The following is a 25,133-nucleotide window of genomic DNA, read 5'->3' as shown; positions in this document are numbered from 1 at the left end:
TCTTGTTCTTGCCCTTGCTGGTGAAGGGCTTCTTCTTCAGCTCCATCAAATGTGCGGCAAAGACGGCTCCGAGGTTTGGCGGGCTTACCTCGCCATCCTTGTCCAACTCAACCAAATCCACCACACCGTTCACTGTGCAGAAAAGTAATGTGAGCTCCTTTATCCTGACCTTGTTGGGCTCCATCTTGCAAACAAGTGTGTTTGCAAGGAGCCGTAGGAAGTAGCAAAGTGCAGGATGGCGGATGTCTGATAGCACGGCCTTGTTCATGTCCCAAACTCCTGTGCCGACGATTTCCAGAATTCCTCAATGTGTGAGAAAGGTGGGACCGTGTGAGAGGCGATGCTCTCATTGAAAGCGTAGATACGGTAGAGCTCGGAGATACTGATCCTGTAGCGTGTCCCTCTGGCGAAGAAGGTCAAGGTGCCATCTCCCGCTACTCTCGCAGCTGAAGTTCTGTAGATGCCCTCGACAGTGGCCATGAACTGGCGGACGAGATCGGGGTAGAGGTCGTAAGCGCGAGAGGGCATGGTACCGAGTCCAAGCTGCGGGATCATGTCCTTAACATCCCCCTCGATCCCGAGTTTCTTCAGGATGGGTCGGTCAAGGAACTTGGTGGGCTCGATAAAGATTCCTAGCCAGGCATTGTAGAAGAGGCTGTCGTAGTCGTCCCAGTCATCGGACAGAGGACGCTGACGGCACTCGTTGCTGTTGATCGCTGCCTTAGGATCAGCATAGCCCGGAACATCGAATGGTGTGTTTTCGGGGCGAGGCCATGGATGACGCTGTGGGTTGGAGGAGCTGCTAGTCTCGTCGAACCTCGTTTTCGACCTGAGTTCTCTGTTTCTTGCGTTTGTCTCTGAGCTGCTCATCTGAAACCAAGAAGAAAAGAAGGTTAGCATTGTCGCATATAATGTAATATCGATCGATGGGTTCTATTGAACATCGATCGATATCGTCGTGTCGGAACAATCCGACAAGAGAGCATCGGTCGATGCGAACAAGTTCATATCGACCGATGTCGAATCGCGAAACCTGCAAAATCACTCAACTCCAAATCGCGTTTATACTAATCTAAATGCATAGAAATCACAAACCGAACTCTAGGTAAGCAATATGAACTACAAAAACATCTCTCAATCGCCCTAAATCAAGCGTTCTAATCCAACCCAAAACAAAAACCCTTATTTTTTGAAAAATTGAAAATTTCGAGTGCATACCTTGAATGTTGATTTCGGGAGTGGATTTAACAGTTACAGAGTGAAAAATCGAGTGGATTTAGGCGAAGAACGGACAAAATCCGTCGAGAATCGAGAGAGAAAATGGGTGTTTTCGTTTTCGGCTGTGTTTGTGATTTTGGAAGAGGAAATGGGTTGATATCGATTGAAGTTAATGTTAAAACCGTCGATATGCCCGCATCGATCGATGGCAGTAATGCCGCGTCGATCGATGTCCTTTTTATTGACAGATTCTAAGTACTAAATTTTCTAAATAATGCTAATATTAAGAAATACGAAAAATTACCATTACTTATTAGTAAATATAATTTATTAATTTTAATTAATCATTTTTTATTATTTTATTATTATTAAATTTTTCATTTTATAAAAATAAATGGGTTGCCTCCCATTCAGCGCTTAATTTTTAAGTCTTTAGCTCGACTTTCTGATTAAACTAATTATCAGGTTCATACAGCACCATGGGCACTTTCGCTGGTGGTTTTGCCCAATAATGCTTAACTCGTTGGCCATTCACCGTAAATTCCTGGCCTTTCTCATTTTGTAAGGTGATAGCTCCGGAGGGTTGAACGTTCGTTACGGTGAAGGGTCCAGACCAATGGGATTTTAGCTTTCCAGGAAATAAAGTCAATCGAGAGTTATAAAGGAGGACTTGATCATCTGGCTCGAAGTGCCGGGATATGATCTTTTTATCGTGATAGGCTTTAGTCCTTTCTTTATAGATTTTTGAATTTTCGAAAGCTAAACGTCTGATTTCATCAAGCTCGTGAAGCTGGATGAGTCTCCTTTCTGCAGCCGTTTTGATATCAAAGTTCAAAAGTTTGGTAGCCCAAGCTGCTTTATGTTCCAGTTCGACTGGTAGATGACATGATTTGCCATAAAGGAGGTGGAATGGTGTTGTTCCTAACGGCGTTTTGTAGGCGGTCCTGTAGGCCCAAAGTGCATTATCTAGTTTCCTAGACCAATCTTTTCTGGAGATTCCTACGGATTTCTCTAAGATTTCCTTAATTTTCGGTTAGAGACTTCTACTTGTCCACTAGTTTGTGGATGGTAAGGTGTAGCTACTCTATGATGAACACCATTCTTTTTAAGCAATCTATCAAAGATTTTGTTAATGAAATGAGTTCCACCGTCACTAATGACTACTCTTGGAACTCCAAATCTTGGAAAGATTATACTCTTGAAGAGATTAATAACCACAGATGCGTCATTGGTAGGGAAGCTATTGCTTCGACCCATTTGGATACGTAGTCTACAGCGACTAGTATATATTTGTTTCCATATGAAGACGGGAAAGGTCCCATAAAATCGATACCCCAGCAATCAAAGACTTCAACTTCAAGAATGAACTTTTGTTTCATTTCGTGTCTTTTGCTGATTTTTTCCACGTCTTTGGCATCTGTCACATTGGGTTATAAATGCATGGACATCGCGAAAAATGGTTGGCCACCAAAATCCTGCTTGGAGAATTTTTGAAACCGTTTTAAAGGTAGCGAAATGTCCTGCATATTCAGCTCCGTGACATTGGTAAATAATGTCTGGAATTTCAGCTTCGGATACGCATCGTCTGTATATGCCATCAGAACAATGCTTATAGAGGTAAGGTTCATCCCAATGATAGCGTCTTACTTCTCTGAAAAATTTCTTCCTCATATATCCCTTGAGTTCGTCTGGTTCGACCTCAGCTGCCAAATAGTTAACTATGTCGGCATACCAGGGTCGGTTATCCAAGTTTCTACCAATCGCATTTACCTCCCGTTGTGATAATTCCTCAGGTGTGAGATTAATCTCATCACCGGAAACATTTACTTGTAAACCGAAGTTGATCTTAATAAACGGGGTTCGTGATTTTGGTTATCTGAGAGATGAGAAATTACATCAGTCTCGTCATCGATCGATGTAGAACTACGTGAATCGACCGATATGACATCTCCCTCATCGATCGATTGATCTTCAGATGTGAGAGATACTTGAGAGACGAAGGATGTATCTATGTGTGCAACATTCTCTGTGGGAAAGAAATCGTCTATAGGGATATCATCCTCTATCCTTATCCTAGAAAGATGGTCAGCGACTCCATTATCTACTCCTCTCTTATCCTTAATCTCAATGTCAAACTCTTGGAGTAGTAGAATCCATCGTATGAGTCGAGGTTTAGCATCTTTATTTTGCATTAAATATTTGATGGCAGCGTGATCAGTGTGAACTATTACACGTGAGCCAATCAAGTATTAACGGATTTTTTCAGAAGCGTAAACTACAGCTAATAGTTCTTTTTCTGTTGTTGCATAATTCCGTTGTGCTTCATCAAGCGTGCGGCTGGCGTAGTAAATAGCATGTAACTTTTTATCTTTCCTTTGGCCTAGAACTGCTCCAATTGCGAAATCACTCGCATCGCACATGATTTCGAAAGGAAGATTCCAGTCGGGGGCTTGTACGACAGGGGCAGTGATAAGGGATTTCTTTAAATCTTCAAAACCTCTCATGCATTCGTGGGTAAAATCGAATTTAATATCCTTGCACAGTAAGTTATTTAGAGGTCTAGCGATTTTGCTGAAGTCCAGTATAAATCTCCTGTAAAATACGGCGTGTCCAAGAAAACTTCGTACGTCCTTAACAGTTTTAAGTGGGGGTAAACTGGTCATTACTTCAATCTTAGCTCTATCGACCTCTATTCCAGCAGCGGAAACCCTATGTCCTAATACTATTCCATCGTTTACCATGAAATGGCATTTTTCCCAGTTTAGGACAAGGTTCTTTTCTTCGCATCTTTCCAATACATTGCATAAATTGTCGAGGCAACTCTTAAAATCTGATCCATAGACTGAAAAATCATCCATGAATACTTCCATGAAGTCCTCTATCATATCTGTAAAGATTAAGATCATACAACGTTGGAAAGTAGCGGGGGGCATTACATAGACCAAATGGCATTCTGCGATATGCGAAAGTTCCATAGGGGCATGTAAACGTTGTCTTTTCTTGATCATCCGGGTGTATAGGAATTTGGAAAAATCCGGAATATCCATCAAGAAAACAGTAATACTGGTGATTAGCTAATCTCTCCAGCATCTGATCAATAAAGGGAAGGGGAAAATGGTCTTTCCTAGTAGCGGCATTCAGTTTCCTATAATCAATGCACATCCGATGACCAGTAACGGTACAAGTCGGAATGAGTTCATCTTTTTCATTCTTCACTATAGTGATACCTCCCTTTTTGGGTACAACATGTACGGGGCTTACCCATTTGCTATCCGAAATGGGGTAAATAACTCAAGCATCAAGGAGTTTTATAATTTCCTTCTTAACTACTTCTTTCAGATTCGGGTTCAATCTCTTTTGCTGTTCTATTGACGTTTTAGCGTCGTCTTCCAAGTTAATCCGGTGCATGCAAAGATCAGGAGAGATTCCAGGAATTTCATCGAGAGAATACCCGATTGCTTTCCTGTACTTGCATAATTTATTCAGCAATAAAGCAAGTTCTCCGCTAGTGAGATTGGCATTGACGATAACAGGGTAGGATTGGTCATAAAGGTAAGCGTACTTAAGACCGCTGGGCAGAGGTTTTAATTCTACCTTTGGTGCTTTATCTTTAGACCAGTTTGATTGTGAAGGAGGTTGTCGATCGATGGTATCTTGAAGGTATCGATCGATGACAACTTCGGAATCGTCATTTTCTTCTACGTTTAATACGTCGATGCTAGCGTCCATTAGTTGCATGTAATCGTCCATCCTATCTGATATGCTGAACACTTCATTTTTCACGTGGTTAAGGGTGTCTTCTAAGGGGTTGTCTGAACACATGTTTATGAAAGAGTCTCTTTCATCCTCAGAAACCTTTTCCACGTAAAAGGCCTGGTCATCTATTAGGGGTCGCTTAATTAGTTTTTCCATATCAAAAGTCTTCGAGATATCTCCTATGCTCAAATTAATTCGTCCTTCCTTGACGTCAATGATTGCTCCAGCTGTAGCTAGGAATGGCCGACCCAGAATGAGGGGGTCTTTCGGTTCTTGTCTGTATTTCAACACAACAAAATCCGTAGGCACGATGCAATCGTTAATCTTTATGGGAACATCTTCGAGAATTCCTTCGGGTACCCTAATAGATCTATCAGCGAAAACCAGGGTGATCGGAGTTGGCATAAACTCTCTGTATCCTAACGTCACAGCAACAGAGTAAGGCATAAGGTTCACGCTAGAGCCGAGGTCATATAGTGATCTAGGGAAGTGCATGTTTTCTATTTTACAATCTAGGACGAAACTACCAGGATCGGATCTCTTCGTTGGAGTTTCTCCTTTAATCATAGCACTTACTTCTTCTGAAATCATCATCACGCTATGTTCTGCGATTGGATAGTTTGGAGATGTCATATCCTTTATATACTTCTTAATTGAAGGTGCTATTTTTATAGCATCGCTAAGAGACATCTCGACAGAAATCCTATCTAAGGCTTTCTTGCAGATTGCGTTTTCTAATGATTTCTTAGTTTGCGTTTTAGGAGGTCAACGGGGTAAAGTTCTATAGACTCTTTCAATTATGGGCTCGGGTTGAGTAGACCGTCGATAGATGGGTTTCTCCGGTTGTCGATCGATGGTGGGTGTTTTGGGTCGATCGACGTCAGTTTCGTACTGTCGATCGATCTCATCCTCAATCTCCGTATCTTCTTCTAGTTCTAAGTCTATTGCCTTTTCCTTAGCCTTTTCAGCGGTGGTTTTCCGGTTGTCTTGAGATGGATTTGGGTCAAGTTCGTCAAGAAAAATAGGATGAGAGTTGCTTTTCCCGGTCTCATCGGCATCGTCAGGTTTTCGAACATCTGAATTATTCCTCGAGTCTGCTGCGAGGTTTTTCCCGCTGCGCAGCATTACGGCACTGACTTGACGTCTTGGGTTTAGATCAGTCCTTCCGGGAAAACATCCAGCATCTCACTTTATTGCAGTTGCTATCTCAGCTACTTGACCTTCTAATTTTCGGATTAGTTCTCCTAAAGAATCTTCTTTCTCCATCAATTCTCCGTAAACCATATTTATCTTTCCGTAAAACTCCGATTTCGTTTTACGGTTGCCAGTAAGAGCTTGTCTGATATTGAACCTTTCTCTTCCGGTACGTGATTTTAAAGCAGTGTCATAAGCTTGGGTAAAGCTCTCGACATGAAACACAGAGTAAGGATCAGAGCAGTTCGTTTCTTCATCTGAATAATCATCGGTGTCAGACAAAGCGTTTTCGTCGATCTGGGCTATATCAGATCGGTGTTTGTTTTGAAGAAAGGAATGAAGGGATTTAATGGAATTCTTAATTTCTAATAAATCAGAATTGTCTTTTGGATTTGTAGTTTTTTCTATTTCTTCATCCATTTTTTCATAGGATCTTCCGTTGTCATATTCTTGATAAGGCGTCTAGCTCCTTCGGGATTCCTAGTGATGAAATTTCCATCACTCGCTGTATCGAGTGTGGTTTTATAGCTCAAATTAACACCTCCATAAAAGATGTTAAGAAGTTGTGGTTCCGAATAACCATGATGGGGACATTCAAGTTCAAAGCCTCTGAATCTTCCCCAAGCATTTTTAAATGATTCGCGTGGACCTTGGCGAAATGTAGAAATTTGTTTTCTTACTTCCCAGTAGCGTTCATCAGTGAAAAATTCTCTGAGGAAAGCTCTTCTAATCTCTTCCCAACAAGTGAGTGATCCTGTTGCTAAACAGTTCAACCACCTGAGGGCTTCTCCTTCTAGGTAGAATGAGAATAGTTTGCAACGATCATATTCATCTGGTATTAATTCTTCCAAAGTCTCAATATGATCTTGTGGGTGTTCTGGGAGGGATCCGCGGAATGGGTTTTGACGAACCATACGGTAGTAATCTGCGTTAAACTTAGATTTCTTGGTATCATCTCCTGGTATTTTAATAGCGGACCTATTGGAATAGGTCCTACCAGGATCAAGGTAGTCTTGTATGGACAATTTTATATCTTCACCTTTAGTTAAGGTGGAATTTTCCTTAACAGGGATTTCAGTGCCATGTTTAGTTTGGCTAGTTTCATTGCTCGTTTGACCATTTAGTTCAGTTTGGACTACTTTCTCATTAGCGGGCTTGGTAAGAGAAAACTTACCTGCTTCTGGCTGGGCGGTATCCATCGATGTTGGTGACTCCGTATCGGTCGATTCCTCTGACTCATCGTTGCTCGATGGAAACGTGTTTCCGTCGATCGATGGTTGGTCGCGCTCTATTTTCTCCATTCGGTGTGTCTGATTAACAGATTAAGAAAGAAAACTTTAGCAAGATTTTCATAACAAGTCTATACTAAATTCTAAATTAAATCTAATGGTAATAAGAAAGAGTCCCCGGCAACGGCGCCAAATTTGATATCACTCAAATTACCCTAAACAGTGTTACTCTCATCAAAAGAGGTTCAGATGTAGTACTTAGGGATCGAATCCACAGAGACTCTAGGATTACTCAACAGACTTAAATAATTAGAAATGAATATAGACTAAAAGGTTTTAATAGTTTTAAAAGCAATAAATGATAAATCGAAAACAACAGTGATTCAATAGATTGAATTGAAGTGGTTTCAAGATTGGAAAAGTAGCTAGATTCAGGTAATTCTCAGGTATAAAATGTATGCACTTAGTTTAGACTAAAAGGTTTAATGGTTCTTGAACTAAACGTTGATATAACCGGATAGGTTATCTTCACTAGATCTCGGATCTCAACTGTCGTATTTTGATCTCGAGAGAGTGTCGATCGATGCGACTTGATGTACATCGACCGATACACCTTTGTAACGATCGACCGACAGAACAATAGTTGCGTCGATCGACGGTTATTCTAGCGAGCTTTGCGCACGAGTTTAACTTGTTCTCTAACCTTCTGAGACCAACTGTCGTTACGCATGAGTCAGTCAGATCACGCAAATGGGTTCAGGTATTGAGGGGAAACGGTTAGTTGTACTCAATTAATCCTAGGATCTAAAATGAAGGTGATCAATCTCAATTTTAGCATTAAGTTCATAAGCAATGAAAGAACAATCAAAACACCTTTTTAACAGTCATATTAGCAGTACATAATTTCAACCATGGTGAGAAACCTAAATCTAACAATTGGTTTACTCAAACATATTCATCAGAGACAAAGTCATGATGGTGTGAAATAAACTCAAATGAAACATAGAACACAAATAGATAGAGTAATAGAAATAAAGGAGTTCAAGATCTTCTCTGTTTTGGACTCTCAGATCTATCTCTCCAATCCTAAGCTCTCCTAATGGTAGCCAAAATGCTCCTTTTCCAAACTAGGTCTTTTGCAAGTGTCTCCTAGAAATGATACAAAACCCTAGTACATATAGCCTAACAGGCGGCCAGGGACTTAAGTTGTAAATAATAGATTATCTGGGAAATGAAATCTTTTAGTTTGCGATTTTATCTGTGTTACTGCGTATCGATCGATGCACAAATATGTATGTCGATCGATAGTAAGTGATTAAGATCGACCGATGTTGCTCTTCAAGCGTCGATCGATTTTCCTTGCGTAAAAGCATTCCAAAATATCCCAAAAGTATCATTTCCTTCCATCAGGTGAATAAACATGTATTTGCATTGAAAAGACTCTAAAACATGATTAATACATCTCAAAACCTTTATATACCATGCATAAAAGCGGGTGAAAATCATGGTATATCACTTGGCTCGAGCTCGGTCGCTACGTAGAGACCGAGCGGAACGGACGCTCGGTCGCTACGTAGCGACCGAGCTTGGCTCGAGCACCGAGCGGAACGGATGCTCGGTCTTTACGTAGCGACCAAGCTTGGCCCGAGCTCGGTCGCTACGTAGCGACCGAGCGGAACAGACGCTCGGTCTTTATGTAGCGACCGAGCTTGGCTCGAGCGCAGTCGCTACGTAGTGACCGAGCGGAACGGACGCTCGCTCGCTACGTAGCGACCGAGAGCTGTGTGCATGCTTGGTCGCCGCGTATCGATCAAATTTGGCTTGTCTGCGGTCCGATTGCCATACTCGAGCTTGTCCGCGGCCGATTTGAATACATGTCCGTTGCCTTCGGACAATCGTATTTAGCGGTTCGATTGAGATTTGAACAAGATTTTACCGCAAGGCTCTTCGTAAAGATATCTTTACGAGGATTACTTTTCGTAAAAATGTTCATGCTGATTTTTACGGACTTTCAGACATTGATTTCGTCGTGACCGATTTTGACCCCAACAGTTAGCCCCCCAGCTCGTTAGAACCATGAGCTTCTAGCGTGAGGTTCTAGCGAGTGGCTTGGCAAGTTAGGCAAGTAAGGTGAGTTAGGCGGAATTAATGGTTGAAAAGGTCAGTGAAAAGTACCTACGTACCCTTGTTGAAGGGATCAAGCCTTTCGTAGTTCGTCTTGGAGTTAAAGTTCTTATGACTAGGTTTCCAGTGAGACCTTTATGGTCTCGTTTTTATGTAGCGGTTATAAGGCGTGTTGCTGCTGATGGCATTTTGTATGGGTTTAGAAGGAAGACTACGAGTTGTCATCTCGTAATCTAACTCTGTGTGAACTGTTATATCCGTAATCTGTTTCGAGAGTTTTCCGCACTGTGTAAACTTGCGGGATTTCTGAAAATTCTCGAAAATTGGCAAAAAGGTAAATTTTGGGATCTCGTATCAGGGTGTTTGATACTATGCCTAGAGATGTTAAAGACCAGTGCGCTGGGTTTATGGGGTGCAATGACTAATTCGACTTACGTATCCCGTTTCAGTTTCATCTTGATTCTATACCAATTTAAAGTCCGCGATAGGTCCTCGGCTTATACGACTTGTATGGTTGGAACCGAGCATCTCTCCAAGGACAATTTTTAAGCCTCCTGGAAGTGCTGACCAAAAATTTTGGGTTTCTTTTATAGCGCTATTATCCTTGTGTCGGATGTACGAGAGTCATCTCTACGAGATGGCTAAGTCTGTTTAGGACGTTAAGAGTTTGTTGTGATCAGCAACAAACTTAATGGTAAAAATTACCATTTTGAGTCTTCGCGAAGAATATTTTTTGAGAAGATGTTAGTGCGTATGTCTGTCTGGTCTTCCATGAAGGTGTTTTTATTGAGGAAGGAAATTTCGTCGAAGAATGAATCTTCAGGCGTCTGCGACGTCTTGCGATGCTGAAGATTTGTTATTCTTTCGTATGCCGCGTTTCGTGCTTGAAATGTTCGCGGGCTTCGAAGATGTTTCGCGATGTTGCAAGGGTTTAGTCTTAGCCCTGCGTTTTAGAAACATTCTGGTTTGACTACGGATGTTCGCAGCCAAAATTGTCGTTCCTGTTTGGATGCTAATAATTTGATTTGCGATCGAGGAATTAGGACTGAGGTGTCGCGTAAAATTATCCATGGGAAGAAGCGTTTTCCTTCATAATGTTTTTTGAAGTGTTGGCCTTCCGAGATCTATTTCGTGCATTTTTGAGGATGTTTCTTATAGCTCTAGAAGCTTTGTTACGAATTTTTTCCTTATATGCCGCGTATTATAGGTAAAACGTGTGGGCTTAAAGTGAATTGTGGAGAGTATTGAACTTGGTCAATTTTTGAAAAGTTTAGATTTTCCGTTAACCGTTTGATTGTTAGGACTTAGTTTCGTTACGAAGAATTTATCATATGTTTTCCGACTGTGGGCTATACGATAATTTATCATATCATATAACCGGTTTTACGAAGGTTGTAAATCAGTGATATGTATACATATGTCAAAGTAGTGTTGTTTCTGCAGGTTTTACGAGAAACGTTTCTGCTGTGATTTTGATCTTAGGTGAAAGTTGCTTGGAGTTACTCATGGAGTGTTACCATAGTTTATTTTAATACGATCTAGTCGCAGAACGTTTTTCATAGGTTTTTTGAGAGGATTCTCATGACACATTCGTTTCTTGAACGAATTGGTCAACCAGAGGTGGATCTAGCTAACCATCGGGAAGAAAGTGCTCCTTTTAATGTGCACGATGCTATATATATTCTCGAGTCTTCGTCGCAAATGTTTTCGATGCTTTTCCGTGACTTGCTCGGTTCAACGGAAACTGAAAGAAATGCTTTGGTGATTTTCTCGTAGAAATTTTTAAACGAAGCTGGCTTTCTAAAGCCGGAAAGGGCTTCAATACTTTAACTAATCGTCGAGTTTCAGTTTGATATTGGTACAGGTTTTCTGTACGCATGATTGTGACAAGAAATGAAGTATAGTTTTTGAGATTTATGTTCATGATCGTCTGGATATGTTGCTAGCATTTAGACGAATATTAGATTGTCGTTTGCCTATTCTTGACGATTAGCATAATTTTTTTGAAGTTTGGGAGTATACGAGTATAGTATACGTACCTAGTCCCCCCCCCCTTTTTTTTTACGAAAGAAAACGGTTGAACCGATACTTTGAAGAGTTGTGTACTTTTCTTCTTCTGAGGTTTGGAATGATCGATAATTCGGGACGATTTATAGATGACGCTTGGACTGTGATTTGGTTGTTTCCACGTTGACGACTTGGAATATGTCGGTTTTGAGAAAATTGCCAGAAACGAATCGGTTTTAAGACGACATTCATGTCTCTAGTTTTTTCTCTCTTTAGGAAGCAAGCATGATCTGCGTGGCGATCGTTTCTCGATTTTCGGAGAGTTTAGATCAGTTTGCAAGATCTGGATGAACAATTATGGAACAATATATCGAGACAGGAAAAACCGCCTAAGACTTAGTTCGCTAGACTATCCGCCTAGGTTTTACGTTCCCTAAAGTTCTATGGCAGCCTCAAAGTAATTTCCTACAAAAATTCCAAGTCTGATTTCAAAAATTTCAAGTCGGAAATACCTTAGTTCTCTCGAAGATGCAGTTTTGTCTCTTCTCAGTTTTGCTTGCTCATTTTCCTTTCCTCTTTTCGTGTATGTTCGCCATTTCCGATATTGGTGTTTATCCTGTGAAACTTGACATTTATCTTCCAAACTTGACTGTTATCTTCTCCTTAGATACGACGTCAATTTTTGTAAAAAGGTTCAACGTAATCGTATGGTTAAGGCGGCTAAGGTGTTAAGTTAACCGTTGTCGTTTTATACGATTAATCTGAATCCATGCGAGAAAACAAGTCTTTGCGGTTTTTTTTATCATAAAGTCTCAATGGTAACTTCAATCGAGGCGAAACAAGAGACGTTTCGATCGAGATTCAAAGGTGAACGCAAAGATGGAGGTAGGGCGAGCAGGAACAAGCCAAGGAGTTTAAGATGAGTTTTACTTGTTTTTGTCGTAAAATCTCAACAGAAACTCCGATTGAGACGAAACGAAAAGCATTTCGATGAGGATTCAAAGGAGAACGCAAAGGAGGATCCCTTTGAGGCCTGACAGGTTGCTGTAGCGAGTGAGGATGTCATCTCGGTCGCTATAGCGAGTGGAAAGGGAGCCAAAACGAGTCCCACTTGTTTTCGTTGTACACTCTCGACGGAAACTCCGATTGAGACGAAACGAAAAGCGTTTTGATTAGGATTCAAAGGAGAACGTAAAGGAGTATCCCTTTGAGGCCTGACGGGTCGCTATAGCGAGTGAGGATGTCATCTCGGTCGCTATAGCGAGTGAAAGGGAGCCGAGACGAGTCCCACCTGTTTCGTCGTAAAATCTCAACGGAAACTCCGATTGAGACGAAACGAAGAGAACTTCGATGAGGATTCAAAGGAGAACGCAAAGGAGGACCCCTTTGAGGCCTGACAGGTTGCTATAGCGAGTGAGGATGTCATCTCGGTCGCTATAGCGAGTGGAAAGGGAGCCAAAACGAGTCCCACTTGTTTTCGTTGTACACTCTCGACGGAAACTCCGATTGAGACGAAACGAAAAGCGTTTTGATTAGGATTCAAAGGAGAACGTAAAGGAGTATCCCTTTGAGGCCTGACGGGTCGCTATAGCGAGTGAGGATGTCATCTCGGTCGCTATAGCGAGTGAAAGGGAGCCGAGACGAGTCCCACTTGTTTCGTCGTAAAATCTCAACGGAAACTCCGATTGAGACGAAACGAAGAGAACTTCGATGAGGATTCAAAGGAGAACGCAAAGGAGGACCCCTTTGAGGCCTGACAGGTCGCTATAGCGAGTGAGGATGTCATCTCGGTCGCTATAGCGAGTGAAAGGGAGCCGAGACGAGTCCCACTTGTTTTCGTCGTAAAATCTCAATGGAAATTCCGATTGAGACGAAACGAAAAGCGTTTCTATGAGGATTCAAAGAAGAACGCAAAGGAGGACCCCTTTGAGGCCTTACAGGTCGCTATAGCGAGTGAGGATGTCATCTCGGTCGCTATAGCGAGTGAAAGGGAGCCAAGACGAGTCCCACTTGTTTTCGTCGTAAAATCTCAACGGAAACTCCGATTGAGACGAAACGAAAAGCGTTTCGATGAGGATTCAAAAGAGAACCCAAAGGAGTACCTTTCTGAGGCCTTACCGGTCGCTATGTAGCGAGTGAAGGTCTGACAGGTCGCTACGTAGCGAGTGGAAGCAAGGCAAGAAGAGTCCTACTTGTTTTCGTCGTAAAATCTCAACGGAAACTCCGATTGAGACGAAACGAAAAGCGCGGCGATGAGGATTCAAAAGAGAACCCAAAGGAGGGGATTTATGAGGCCTTACCGGTCGCTACGTAGCGAGTGAAGGTCTGACAGGTCGCTACGTAGCGAGTGGAAGCAAGCCAAGAAGAGTCCTACTTCTTTTCGTCGTAAAATCTCAACAAAAACTCCGATTGAGACGAAACGTAAATCTTGGCGATGAGGATTCAAAAGAAAACCCAAAGAAGGACCTTTCTGAGGCCTTACCGGTTGATACGTAGCGAATGGAGAGTTGGCTTGAGCTCGGTCCCTACGTAGCGACCGAGCCGTGTGCGTGCGCGGTCGCTATGCTGCTCGGTCACTACGTAGCGACCGAGCTGTGTGCGTGCTCGGTCGCTACGTAGCGACCGAGCTGTGTGTGTGCTCGGTCGCTATGTCGCGATCGAGCAGCATGTGTGTTCGGTCGCTACGTAGCGACCGAGCAGTGTGCGTTCTCGGTCGCTATGTAGCGACCGAGCCGTGTGTGTGCTCGGTCGCTACGTAGCGACCGAGCAGCGTGTGCGTGCTCGGTCGCTACGTAGCGACCGAGCAGTGTGCGTGCTCGGTCGCTACGTAGCAACCGAGCTGTGTGCGTGCTCGGTCGCTACGTAGCGACCGAGCAGTGTGTGCGTGCTCGGTCACTACGTAGCGACCGAGCAGTGTGTGCGTGCTCGGTCGCTACGTAGCGACCGAGCAGTGTGCGTGCTCGGTCGGTACGTAGCGACCGAGCAGTGTGCGTTCTCGGTCGCTACGTAGCGACCGAGCTGTGTAATCGTTTTGTTGTGTTTCCTTTTTCCACGATTAACCTAGGGGTTTTTTAGCGGTTTCTGGGAGAACAAGTTTTACCCTTTCGGAATGTTTTCGGAAAATGTGTTTTGGTAAAACCCTTACGCATTGAGATTTCTTTTGTTCGGTAATGAGCCAAACTTACGGGGTTTGATAAGATTTATCGATTCCCTTTATGTTTAGAAAGAGAAATCGCGAGGTCGTTTCATTGCACTTCCTGCGGCGAAAAGTCGCAGCAAGGTTTTCGATTTTCTCAAGAACTGTGGCGTTTGCGGAGTTGTTAGCCATAGGAGCAGTCAGTGCTGCGAGTGTGTCGTTCATATATCCAGACATCGTTTCGATCAAGCGTTTTGTGGCCATGAGTAAGAGTAATCCGTAACCCCCCCCCCCTCCTTCTAGCGCCAAACTGTGGAAACCGAAATTCGCACTGTCGATTTCCGTTTAAATTGGGAAACTAGGAAACCCTAATTTCCCAGAGGTCCCGGATCTCTGCGAAAGCCAACGACAAGTGGCCAAATATATGCGAAAATCATGAAAAGATAACAAACGAGTTTAGAGAAAACAGTAGATCTTATTTCGAGTCCACGTAAGAGCGTTGCGATCATTACAAGAGATCATGAAAGCTTTGGCCGCAAAGGCTGTCAGCGAGTTACTTAGTTCTAGCGGCTTAATGGCTCAAACCTAGTTGAGTCGTAGCTCGATAACAAAAGACGAAATAGATACAGAAAAGGTTTTTGATTGATTTCGGACAGGATCTTGTTAAAGGCTGCCTACGTACCCCTTTCGAGGATCAAGCCGAACGTAGTTCAATTGATAGAGCTGGACATGAGATCGAACTGCCTGGGCGAGTTCGTTTAGTTATTGAGTGCCAGTCATAGAAACCGAACTTGTCGAGAATAAAGCCTTAAGTTTCTAAGTGCATAGAATTCCGAGTCTAAAAAGTTCTCTCTCCAAGCCTCTCGCCTAGGACTCATTATATACTCGCTCCAAGGTCGGTTTACGCTTTTACTCTTCTGCCCTTAAGCCGTCATAGCATAAAATGGAGATATTCCATTTTTTCTGATCTTCGTAATTATCTTCAAAATTCCGTATTTATCCGCGGAAACTTGACATGTATCTTCCCTTGCGAACCAAGCGTAAACCATCCTACGGTTTACGGGCTTTTGGTTAAGAAATCGTAAGATGGGCCTCGAGTCGTGTCTTAGGTCCCTTTGGGCCGTATTTTGACTCGAAACATTTATTCCGACTTCTTTCGATAAAGAATGGACTTTCCGTGGTTTTTACTGCAAAGTTTGATCGATGATTTAGAATGGCGGAAAACATGAACTGAGTTCACTACGGTCTTCGGGAGATAGCATCGAAGGATAGACGAGAATGCATGGACTGGTGTCGTATCAACATTTCGGAAGAGCTCGATCGCTACGTAGCGACCGAGCTTGGCTCGAGCTCGGTCGCTATGTAGCGACCGAGCGGAACGGATGCTCGGTCGCTACGTAGCGACCGAGCTTGAGCCATGCTTGGTCGCCGCGTATCGATCGAGCTTGGCTTGTCTGCGGTCCGATTGCCATACTTGAGCTTGTCCGCGGTCGATTTGGATACATGTCTGTTGCCTTCGGACAATCGTATTTAGCGGTTCGATTGAGATTTGAACAAGATTTTACCGCAAGGCTCTTCGTAAAGATATCTTTACGAGGATTACTTTTCTTAAAAATGTTCATGCTGATTTTTACGGACTTTCAGACATTGATTTTGTCGTGACCGATTTTGACCCCAACAATGCATCTGAACCGGCTAAGTCCAAGGCGGTAAGGACAGTCACATTGGCGGGACGATCAGCAAGGGCCACGGTACGTTCTGCTAAGGCCGCGGTAAGGACAAGTTGCGTTCCGGCAAAACCCAAGTCTTCGGATAGCTTAAGGACCCTTGCCTTAGAGAAATTTCCAAAGGAAAAGTCCATGATCGGATCAAACAAGGTAGAGAGATCATTAGCATGGTCGTGGGTACATGCGGTACAAGCCAATCGAGCCAAAAGAGAGAAATCTTGATCATTTTGTGAAAACTTATGATCCAAGTCAAGTCTGGCATGATCCAAGTCAAGTCTGGCATGATCCAAGTCAAGTCTGGCATGATCCTTGTCAAGTCTGGCATGATCCAACTCAAGTCTGGCATGATCCAAGTGAAGTCTGGCATGATGAAAAACATGAACCTCGGTTGAAATATTCAGAACATCCTGAACTCCATGCTGAGCTGGTTCCATGTAATGATCCGTAGACTGCGGCAAACCATTCCCTCCCTCTTCAAAAGGATTTGTCCTCAAATCCGTTGTACCTGTATCAAAAGGGAATAAATCAGATACAAAGGATTTAAAATTCATGGAAAATTCAGTGAATGAAAAGTTTGGACAGAAACTTCCTTACGTTTGAAATCGTGTCCCTTAAGTATATCCGGTTCTATGTTCCACGAACCCAAGTCTTTAGGCATTCACGAGTGCTTGCTCTTCTTGTAAACTGATCATGCTTATCCTGTTCATTCAAAACAACTAGAGAAACCACATAAAATCTGTGAAAGAAATAATCAAAGGGTTTCTCTATCCTTAAGACATCAAAATCAGGATCCATGCCCTTAGGATAATTATCAAGCACGTGGGAAAGTATCAAGCATGTAAAATGATTGCCAAAAATTAGTTTATCAATCTCAAAATCAAGCCAAGCTGTGAAACTGTTAGGAAAACAATGAGGCAATGCCAATTTCGAAAAATTCTCATCATGAATGAAATCAAATTGATTATTTGGCCTAAAATTTTTTGGTTCATGCCTTTCCCTAAACCAAATCTCTTTCAAAACACAGCTCAATGAAAATAATTCATGAAAAGGTTTAAGTAAAACGTTTTTCAACCAAGTAAAGATTTGTTTTTGCTTAGAAATTCTCGGATTCAAAACGTTTTCATGATGAGTAGAGACAATCTACCCATGATCCTTACAGTGCTTTTGGTTTGGACTGGAGGTTGACTGAGGAAACCACCTTTGGTTCGTTTAGGATCAGTTTTGACTCAGGCCACTTCTTTCTTGGACATGAATCTCCTTTAGAAGTCTGGTACTCGCGGATAGACGGACTGGAGAACCTCCGGTTTGGAAAATTCATAACTCCTTCCTCCGTGAAGATTTTCCCGTGATTCCAAGCCTCAGTGAATCCTTGGTGAGTTGGATTTCCAGGGAAATTGGATTCATGATAAAAGACATTCTGGATGTTGAGATATACGTTTTTGACTGAACCCCTGTTGCTGGCAGCCAGTTTGGACAACAAAGCTTCTCCAAATCTCAGGCTGTTGGGCACGGTCAATGCTTTCATTTCTCAGAGGCTGAACCTGTATTTTCTTGATACTCAAAACAAACAAGTGCTCTTGAAGATCAGAATTCAAAGGGACAAGAGTTGTGCCGTGATCAAAACATAGATGGCTCTCCATAACGATGGAGGTGATGCTTGTTTCTTCTTCATCAAAGACTGGGCCAGGTTCATCCTCCCCATCAAAGACAGGACCTAGATCCTCATCCAAGGGGTTTTTAGTGTCAAGACGTGGTCCTTGATGTGGATAGTCCAGTGGCTCTTCCTCAAAAACCTGTTGAGACAAAACAAGACTACTCGGATGCTCCGGTTGCAAAATGGTTAGTTCTACAATAGTCTGTTCATTATCATTCATAAACTCAGATTCAAGTTAAGGAAGATCACAACTTTCTACACAAGACGTCAGATTTTGAATCAGATCTTCTTCATATTCATCAAAAATAGGTAAAGAATCTGAAATTTTTGAAACTCTTCAACATGGTTCTCAGATTTACCTTTGAATTTCTTGCTGCTGAACAAGGATGGCTCAGCTACAGGTGCATGTGTGGATGTGCTCTTCTTATGGGTCTGGTTGACGTCCTTGAGGGATTTCACCACTTTCTCCCCAAAGTTATCACAAAACTCTTGGACATCAAACTGAAGCAAACGCCTCTTTGGATCAGCTTCACCTTGGGACGACTTGAAAGGTTCATTGCACCTCCTGTTTGGCCTATCCTGCACACTAACAAACTCATCAAAATTATTCAAAGAATATTTAAATGAAGATTGAGAGATAGTTTGTTGTGGGATTTCTCCTTGCAACTTTTCCTTTGAAGACCAAACATCATAAACTGAAAATCTCAACACAAGTTATAAAATAAAACCTCACACTCTCAAGTGTTTAATCTCACTCACTCAAGTGTTTCTCTCGGATTTAGGTGATCACACACAAGTTTCTACTCAATGTTCTAAGAAGAACAAATCAAAAAATCCCAATGGACAAAATCCAAGCAAGCACAAAAGGAATTTCTTAAGAGAGAAAGATAAGAGATTTTTTATTTATTTGGAATCCGTTTTAACCACCTCAAAAGCTGGATTTCTCTTCAGCCAGCAGGCTTTCTCTTCCACCACCAATCCACAAATCAAACTTGAAACTTTACTCTTTTTTTTTTTGATAGATTGAGGATGGTAATGAGGGGCCAGAATTCAAGATAGATAGAAGAAGAATTGTTTATGATTTAGAAATGGAAGATGAGAAAGATGAATGATTTAGAAGATACCAAACGAGTGGCTCTGATACCACTTGAAGGACCCTAAGATCGGCTCACTCGAATGGATCAGATTTGGATATGAACTCCAGATGGAGAACTGGATGGATTGAAGGGTTGCACAAAGGTTGCAGAGTGGCCTTTGATATTCCCGGATTCAGATGGTGCTTGATATGACTCACAAGTCCACCAAATGAAGAATCTCGAACCATTTCTTGATATGACTCACAAGACCAACGATTTAGAGAAGGTGTTTGCTTGGATATGACTCACCAAGAAACTAAGAACAAGTTCAGGTTTGTCGGTTCATCCGAGGCTTAAGGGCCAAACTGAGGACCCACTGCTCGATCTTCACCTTCCACACCATGTCTAAGTTGGTGGAACGTATGGCAATGCTGGAGACTAACTTGGGCGAGGAAGCTAAGCTTAAGTCTCGACCTCAGTCAGGTCCGGTCACTAAGACCAACGACCGGAAGAGGAAATGGGATCAGGTTGAAGGAGGTAAAGCCTCGAGCGATAAACCTGAATGCCCTAAGTGTGGCAAACACCATCTAGGCGAATGCTGGAAGGCCATGGGTGCTTGTGTGCGATGCGGCAGTATGGACCATATGATCCGGGACTGTCCTCGACCGAGCTCAACCCAGGGCCAACCAAGTGGAGGCGGCTCTCTAACTTGTTTCAGCTATGGCAAGTCCGGACACTTCTAGAGAGAATGTCCTAAGCTGCAGGGCGGACAAGGAAAGGGTCGTGGGGATGTAGGCATGCCTAACCATAGTAGGCCAACCACTACTCCTAGGGTGTACTCCAAGGACGACGGCGTCTGGATCGTACGAGTCGATCACCGGTATGTTTCTGAACTTATCTTTTTAAATTCTGTAGCAATGTTTGGTTTGGAACCTATAATGGTTAGGGAACTATGATGTGGTCTCTTATAGAGACCTTCATGATTGGGTGTGTGGAAACACACTTGCTTTTTGACGCAGGGGTTACACATAGTTTTTTGAGTCCAGAACTGGTCGGAAAGGGTCTGTGTTGTCGGAAATCTGGGGATAATTTGGGGTAGTGAATGCGGCTGGTGGGGAAATCATGTATTCACTAGGTCTTATGAATTTTGAGTAATGTAATAGATAATCTGAGTTTAGATGAGAATCAGAAATAGATTAGAGTAGATTAAGAGAGAATAAGAGATTAAGAGACTAATAGAAAATCATTGTGAAATGTATAGAGAGATTAAGTGATTAGAACTGTCTAACTTTTATTAATGATGAGCTCACAATATATATAGGTCCATACACTTAGGGTTTTCGAAATCATAAAGGTTAAGCAAGCATGTAGAGTCAAAGGAGGAGCTGATACTTTAGTTTGAACCGGCCAATGATAGTCATCACACGTTTGGAGCATCTTCTTGATCCAAGCCTAGATGCTCTTCCTTTCCAGCTCTTGCCAGCCTGTCCTAGCTGTCAAGCCGCGCCTCACTTATCCTTTCCAACGTTCGGATAAGGTCTTGGTCGAGTGCAACTTCAAGCCGGTACATGTAAGTTACTTGGATAGTTACTCGGCCGCTTTTACCTTGTACGGCCAATGGTACGGCCTCTCCGTCCGTACCATCCCTATCAACCCATTCCTCCTCTTAACTCCTTTGCCCTCTTTATGTCCTTAACTCCTTTGTGTCTTTACTTTTCTTCTTATGTGTCTCAACTCATCTCAACACTTCCCCTCAAGCTTAGCTTTGTGAAAGCCTAAGCTTGGATAGCCATGAGATCTTCCTCATTAAAAACCTCACCAAAGAAAACCCATTGGGACAAAACTTTGATGAGGGAAAAAGAGTAATGACCTCATGACTTAGGGGATCAGCTCCTTCTCTTCCCAAGATCAATGAGGCCCAATATGGTGTGAATGGACTCCATTGTCTTTTGTCTTGCAGCCTTGGTGAATACATCAGCCAACTGATCTTCACTTCTCGTGTAGCATGGCAAGATGACTCCTAGAACAATCATCTGCCTCACCTTGTGACAATCAACTTCAATGTGCTTGGTTCTCTCATGGAACACTGAGTTGGAGGCAATGTGGATAGCAGCTTGGTTATCACAATGCGTGGTCATTGGTGTGGCTTGATCAATCTCCAAATGCTTCAAGATGCCTTTGATCCACACCAGCTCGTTTGTAAGCTTCATCATGGCTCTATACTCAGCTTCTGCACTTGAGCAAGACACCACCTTCTGCTTCTTACTCTTCCAAGTAACCAAGTTGCCTCCAATGAATGTGCAATAGCCGGTTGTTGATCTTCTGTCTGCTCTATCACCAGCCCAATCAGCATCACAGTATCCAACTACTTCAGTGCTTCCATTGCAACCCATCCATACTCCTTGATCAGGTGAGCCGTTGAGATACATCAAGATTCTTTCCACCATGCGCCAATGATGCTCCTTAGGCACTTGCATGTGTTGGCTCACCTGATTCACAGCAAAACAAATGTCAGGTCTAGTTATGGTAAGATAAATCAATTTGCCAACTAGTTTTATATAGAGTTTGGGATCCTGATATGGCTTGCTGTCTTCAATCTCCCCCTCTCGTGGGACTTTGTAACCATCCTCCATAGGCATCCTTGCTGTCTTGCCTCCATAAGCACTTGCACCTTTCAAGAGATCAAGTGTATACTTCCTTTGGGATATGAACAAACCTTCCTTGGATCTACATATCTCAATTCCAAGAAAGTATTTCATTTCTCCCAAGTCTTTAATCTCAAACATGGATTTAAGGAACTCCTTGGTTGCTATGATACCTTCCTTATCATAATGATATCATCAACATACACAAGGAGTGCAATCATACCTGAGGGAGTAGTGAGAGTGAAGAGGGTTTGATCTAATTCATACTTCTTGAAGCCTCGGCCATTTAAGGTAGTGCTCAACTTGTTATACCAAGCTCTTGGTGATTGCTTCAACCCATAAATAGCTTTCTTCAGTCTCAACACATTTCCCTTCTTCACTAAGTGTTCCAAGCCTGGTGGTGGATGCATATAGACTTCATCCTCAAGTTCTCCTTGTAGAAAGGCATTCTTTACATCCATTTTCCATAATCCCCATCCAAGGTTCACAGCCAAGCTTAATACAATTCGAATTGTATGTAACTTAGCGACTGGTGCAAATGTCTCAATGTAGTCCTCTCCATAAGTCTGAGTGAAGCCTCTTGCAACAAGTCTTGACTTCTTCCTCTCAATCTGTCCATCAGCCTTGTACTTGATTGTGAAGATCCATCTACTAGTCACAGCCTTCTTTCCCTTAGGTAACTCACTCTCATACCATGTATCATTCTTTATCATAGTTCCTGCCTCAGCTCCAACTGATTCTTTCCATTCTTTATCCAATACTGCCTCTTCATAGCTTCTTGGGATGTAATTCTCATCCAAGTTTACCATAAAGGCACAATGTTCTTCAGGATATTGAGCAAAAAAAGCACACAGCTTGAGAAGGATGCTCCATAGCTTGGGCATTGTATTACACTCGCGTGTTTACCCAACTAGAAGGATCCTTTCTCAGCCTTTTGCTTCTCCTCAATACTGGTTGTTCTTGTTCTTGAACGGGCTCAACTTGTGTACTTGGTTCTTGTACTTCACTCTGATGTTCTTCATCTTCTTGGCTTTGCTCACCTTGATGATGAGAACCTGAGTTGAACTCTTCTCCTTCCTCACTCAAGCCGGCTCCTTCTTGGCCATTTTCTTGAGTTTCAGGTTCACTTCCCTCCTCATGATCAAGGTGAGGTGTTTGAGTAGCTCTAATAGGTTCATTTGAGCTCTCTCCTTGGCCTCCACCACTCGTGGACTGATCCTGGTTCATCTTGATGCCTAGACCTTCCAAGATATTTCTTAAGACTCCAGCCTTATCTGATGTGAGATCATTCAAATCTTCTTGATTCTTCTCCTCATAGTATCATCTTTCTTCAATAAACTTCACATCTCTAGATACAAGTACCCTTCTAGCTTCTGGATCATAACTGTTGGGGTCAAAAACGGTTACGACGAATTTAACATTCAAAACGTCCGAGGAGGAAAATAAGAATCTCTCCGAAGAGTATTTTTCGAAATAGACTCTTTCTTACGAAAAAGCTCTACGGAAGAAAGAATCGAGATGTCCGACGAAAAGCTCGAAACAGGTCGCTACGCAGCGACCGAGCGATCGTCCCGCTCGGTCGCTACGTAGCAACCGAGCTCGAGCCAAAGCTTGGTCGCTACGTAGCGACCGAGCGATCGTCCCGCTCGGTCGCTACGTAGCGACCGAGCTCAGCCAAGCTTGGTCGCTACGTAGCGACCGAGCGATCGTCCCGCTCGGTCGATACGTAGCGACCGAGCTATCGTCCCGCTCGGTCGCTACGTAGCGACCGAGCTCAGCCAAGCTCGGTCGCTACGTAGCAACCGAGTGATCGTCCCGCTCGGTCGCTACGTAGCGACCGAGCTCAGCCAAGCTCGGTCGCTACGTAGCGACCGAGCGATCGTCCCGCTCGGTCGCTACGTAGCGACCGAGCTCAAGCCAAAGCTCAGTCGCTACGTAGCGACCGAGCACTTGTCTCACTCGGTCGCTACGTAGCGACCGGGCTCGAGCCAAAGTTCGGTCGCTGTGTAGCGATTGAACCTTTCCGAACATCGATACGACACCAGTCCATGCATTCTCGTCAAACCTTCGAATGCTATCTCCCGAAGACCGTAGCAAGCTCAGTCCATGTTTCCCGCTATTCTAATTCATCGATCAAACTTCGCGGATTAGAAACCGCGGAAAACTCGTAGTAAACGTGTCGAGTCGGAAGATGGCCCAAAGGGACCTAAAACACGATTCGAAGCCCATCCTACGATTTTCCTAACCAAAAGCCCGTAAACCATGGCATGGTTTACGCTTGGCCCACGAGGAAGGATAAATGTCAAGTTTCCGCGGATAAATACGAAAGTTTTGAAGATAATTATGAAGAACGGGAAAAATGGAAAATCTCCATTTTATGCTATGACGGCTTAAGGGCAGAAGAGTAAAAGCGTAAACCGACCTTGGAGCTAGTATATAAGGAGTCCTAGGCGAGGAGCAGAGGGGAGAACTTTTTCAGAGCAAACTTAGCACTTAGAGCAATTTAGGCAATTTTCCGTTTTTGTTATTTCGAGCTGCGACTCAATTAGGTTTAGCCGTCTTAGGGTTGCTAGAACTAGGAATCGCGCCGACAGCTCTCGAGCCCGGGATTATACCTTGTTGTAAACGCTCATACGCAGATTCGGAATAAGATCTACTTTGCTCTCTTTTCGATTTCTTATTTTTATCGTTGTTATTCTCGTGTTCTGATTGCTTGACGTGTGGTAATTAACAGATATCCGGGTCCTCTGGGAAATTAGGGTTTTCTTAGTTTCCTTATTTAAACGGAAATCGACAGTGTGAATTTCGGTTCCCACAGTTTGGCGCTAGAAGGAGGGGGCCTTACGGATCAATCTAACCCGCAAAAGCCACTCAACGATCAGGAACGATATGTGAGATTCGACGTGCGCGAACGTCATCTCATTCAAGGGGGGAGAAACGTTCGATCGGGCCAAACCTCGAAACGATCTCCTTGTTATCGAGTTGACGATTCGAGATATCGACGTCGCTAGAGTACGAATCGATACCGGAAGCTCGGCCGATATCATCTTCAAAGACACTCTTGAAAAGATGGGGGTCAGTCAATCCGAAATCGCGAAATACCCAAGCCCATTGCTAAGACTTTCGGGGGAAACGACCATGGCCTATGGATCGATTAGACTCGCTGTCAAAGCCGGAACCGTGACTAACATCACAGAGTTTCTAGTCGTTGACCGCCCCGCATCTTACAACGTTATCATGGGGACGCCATGGCTAAACACCATGCGCGCAATCCCATCAACCTACCATCTTTGCCTCAAGTTCCCGACCCCTAACGGAGTCGAGGTAATCTGGGGAAATCCAAGAGTTTCACAGGTTTGTTTCGCCG

At 43.2% G+C, this 25,133-nt stretch overlaps 1 protein-coding gene across 1 annotated transcript; it reads left to right on the top strand.

Annotated features, from left to right (window-relative positions):
• The first annotated feature begins 19,522 nt into the window (after window positions 1-19,522).
• LOC125584398 (DNA-binding protein HEXBP-like) lies at window positions 19,523-19,864 on the top strand. Its single transcript, XM_048752819.1, has one exon. It carries the CDS (start codon window positions 19,523-19,525, stop codon window positions 19,862-19,864), a length of 342 nt encoding a protein of 113 aa, XP_048608776.1.
• The last annotated feature ends 5,269 nt before the right edge of the window (window positions 19,865-25,133 follow it).

This window comes from Brassica napus, chromosome A2 (genome assembly GCF_020379485.1).
Source record: "Brassica napus cultivar Da-Ae chromosome A2, Da-Ae, whole genome shotgun sequence".
In the NCBI taxonomy this organism is placed as follows: Eukaryota; Viridiplantae; Streptophyta; class Magnoliopsida; order Brassicales; family Brassicaceae; genus Brassica; species Brassica napus.
This window is presented reverse-complemented; position numbering and strand designations above follow the sequence as displayed.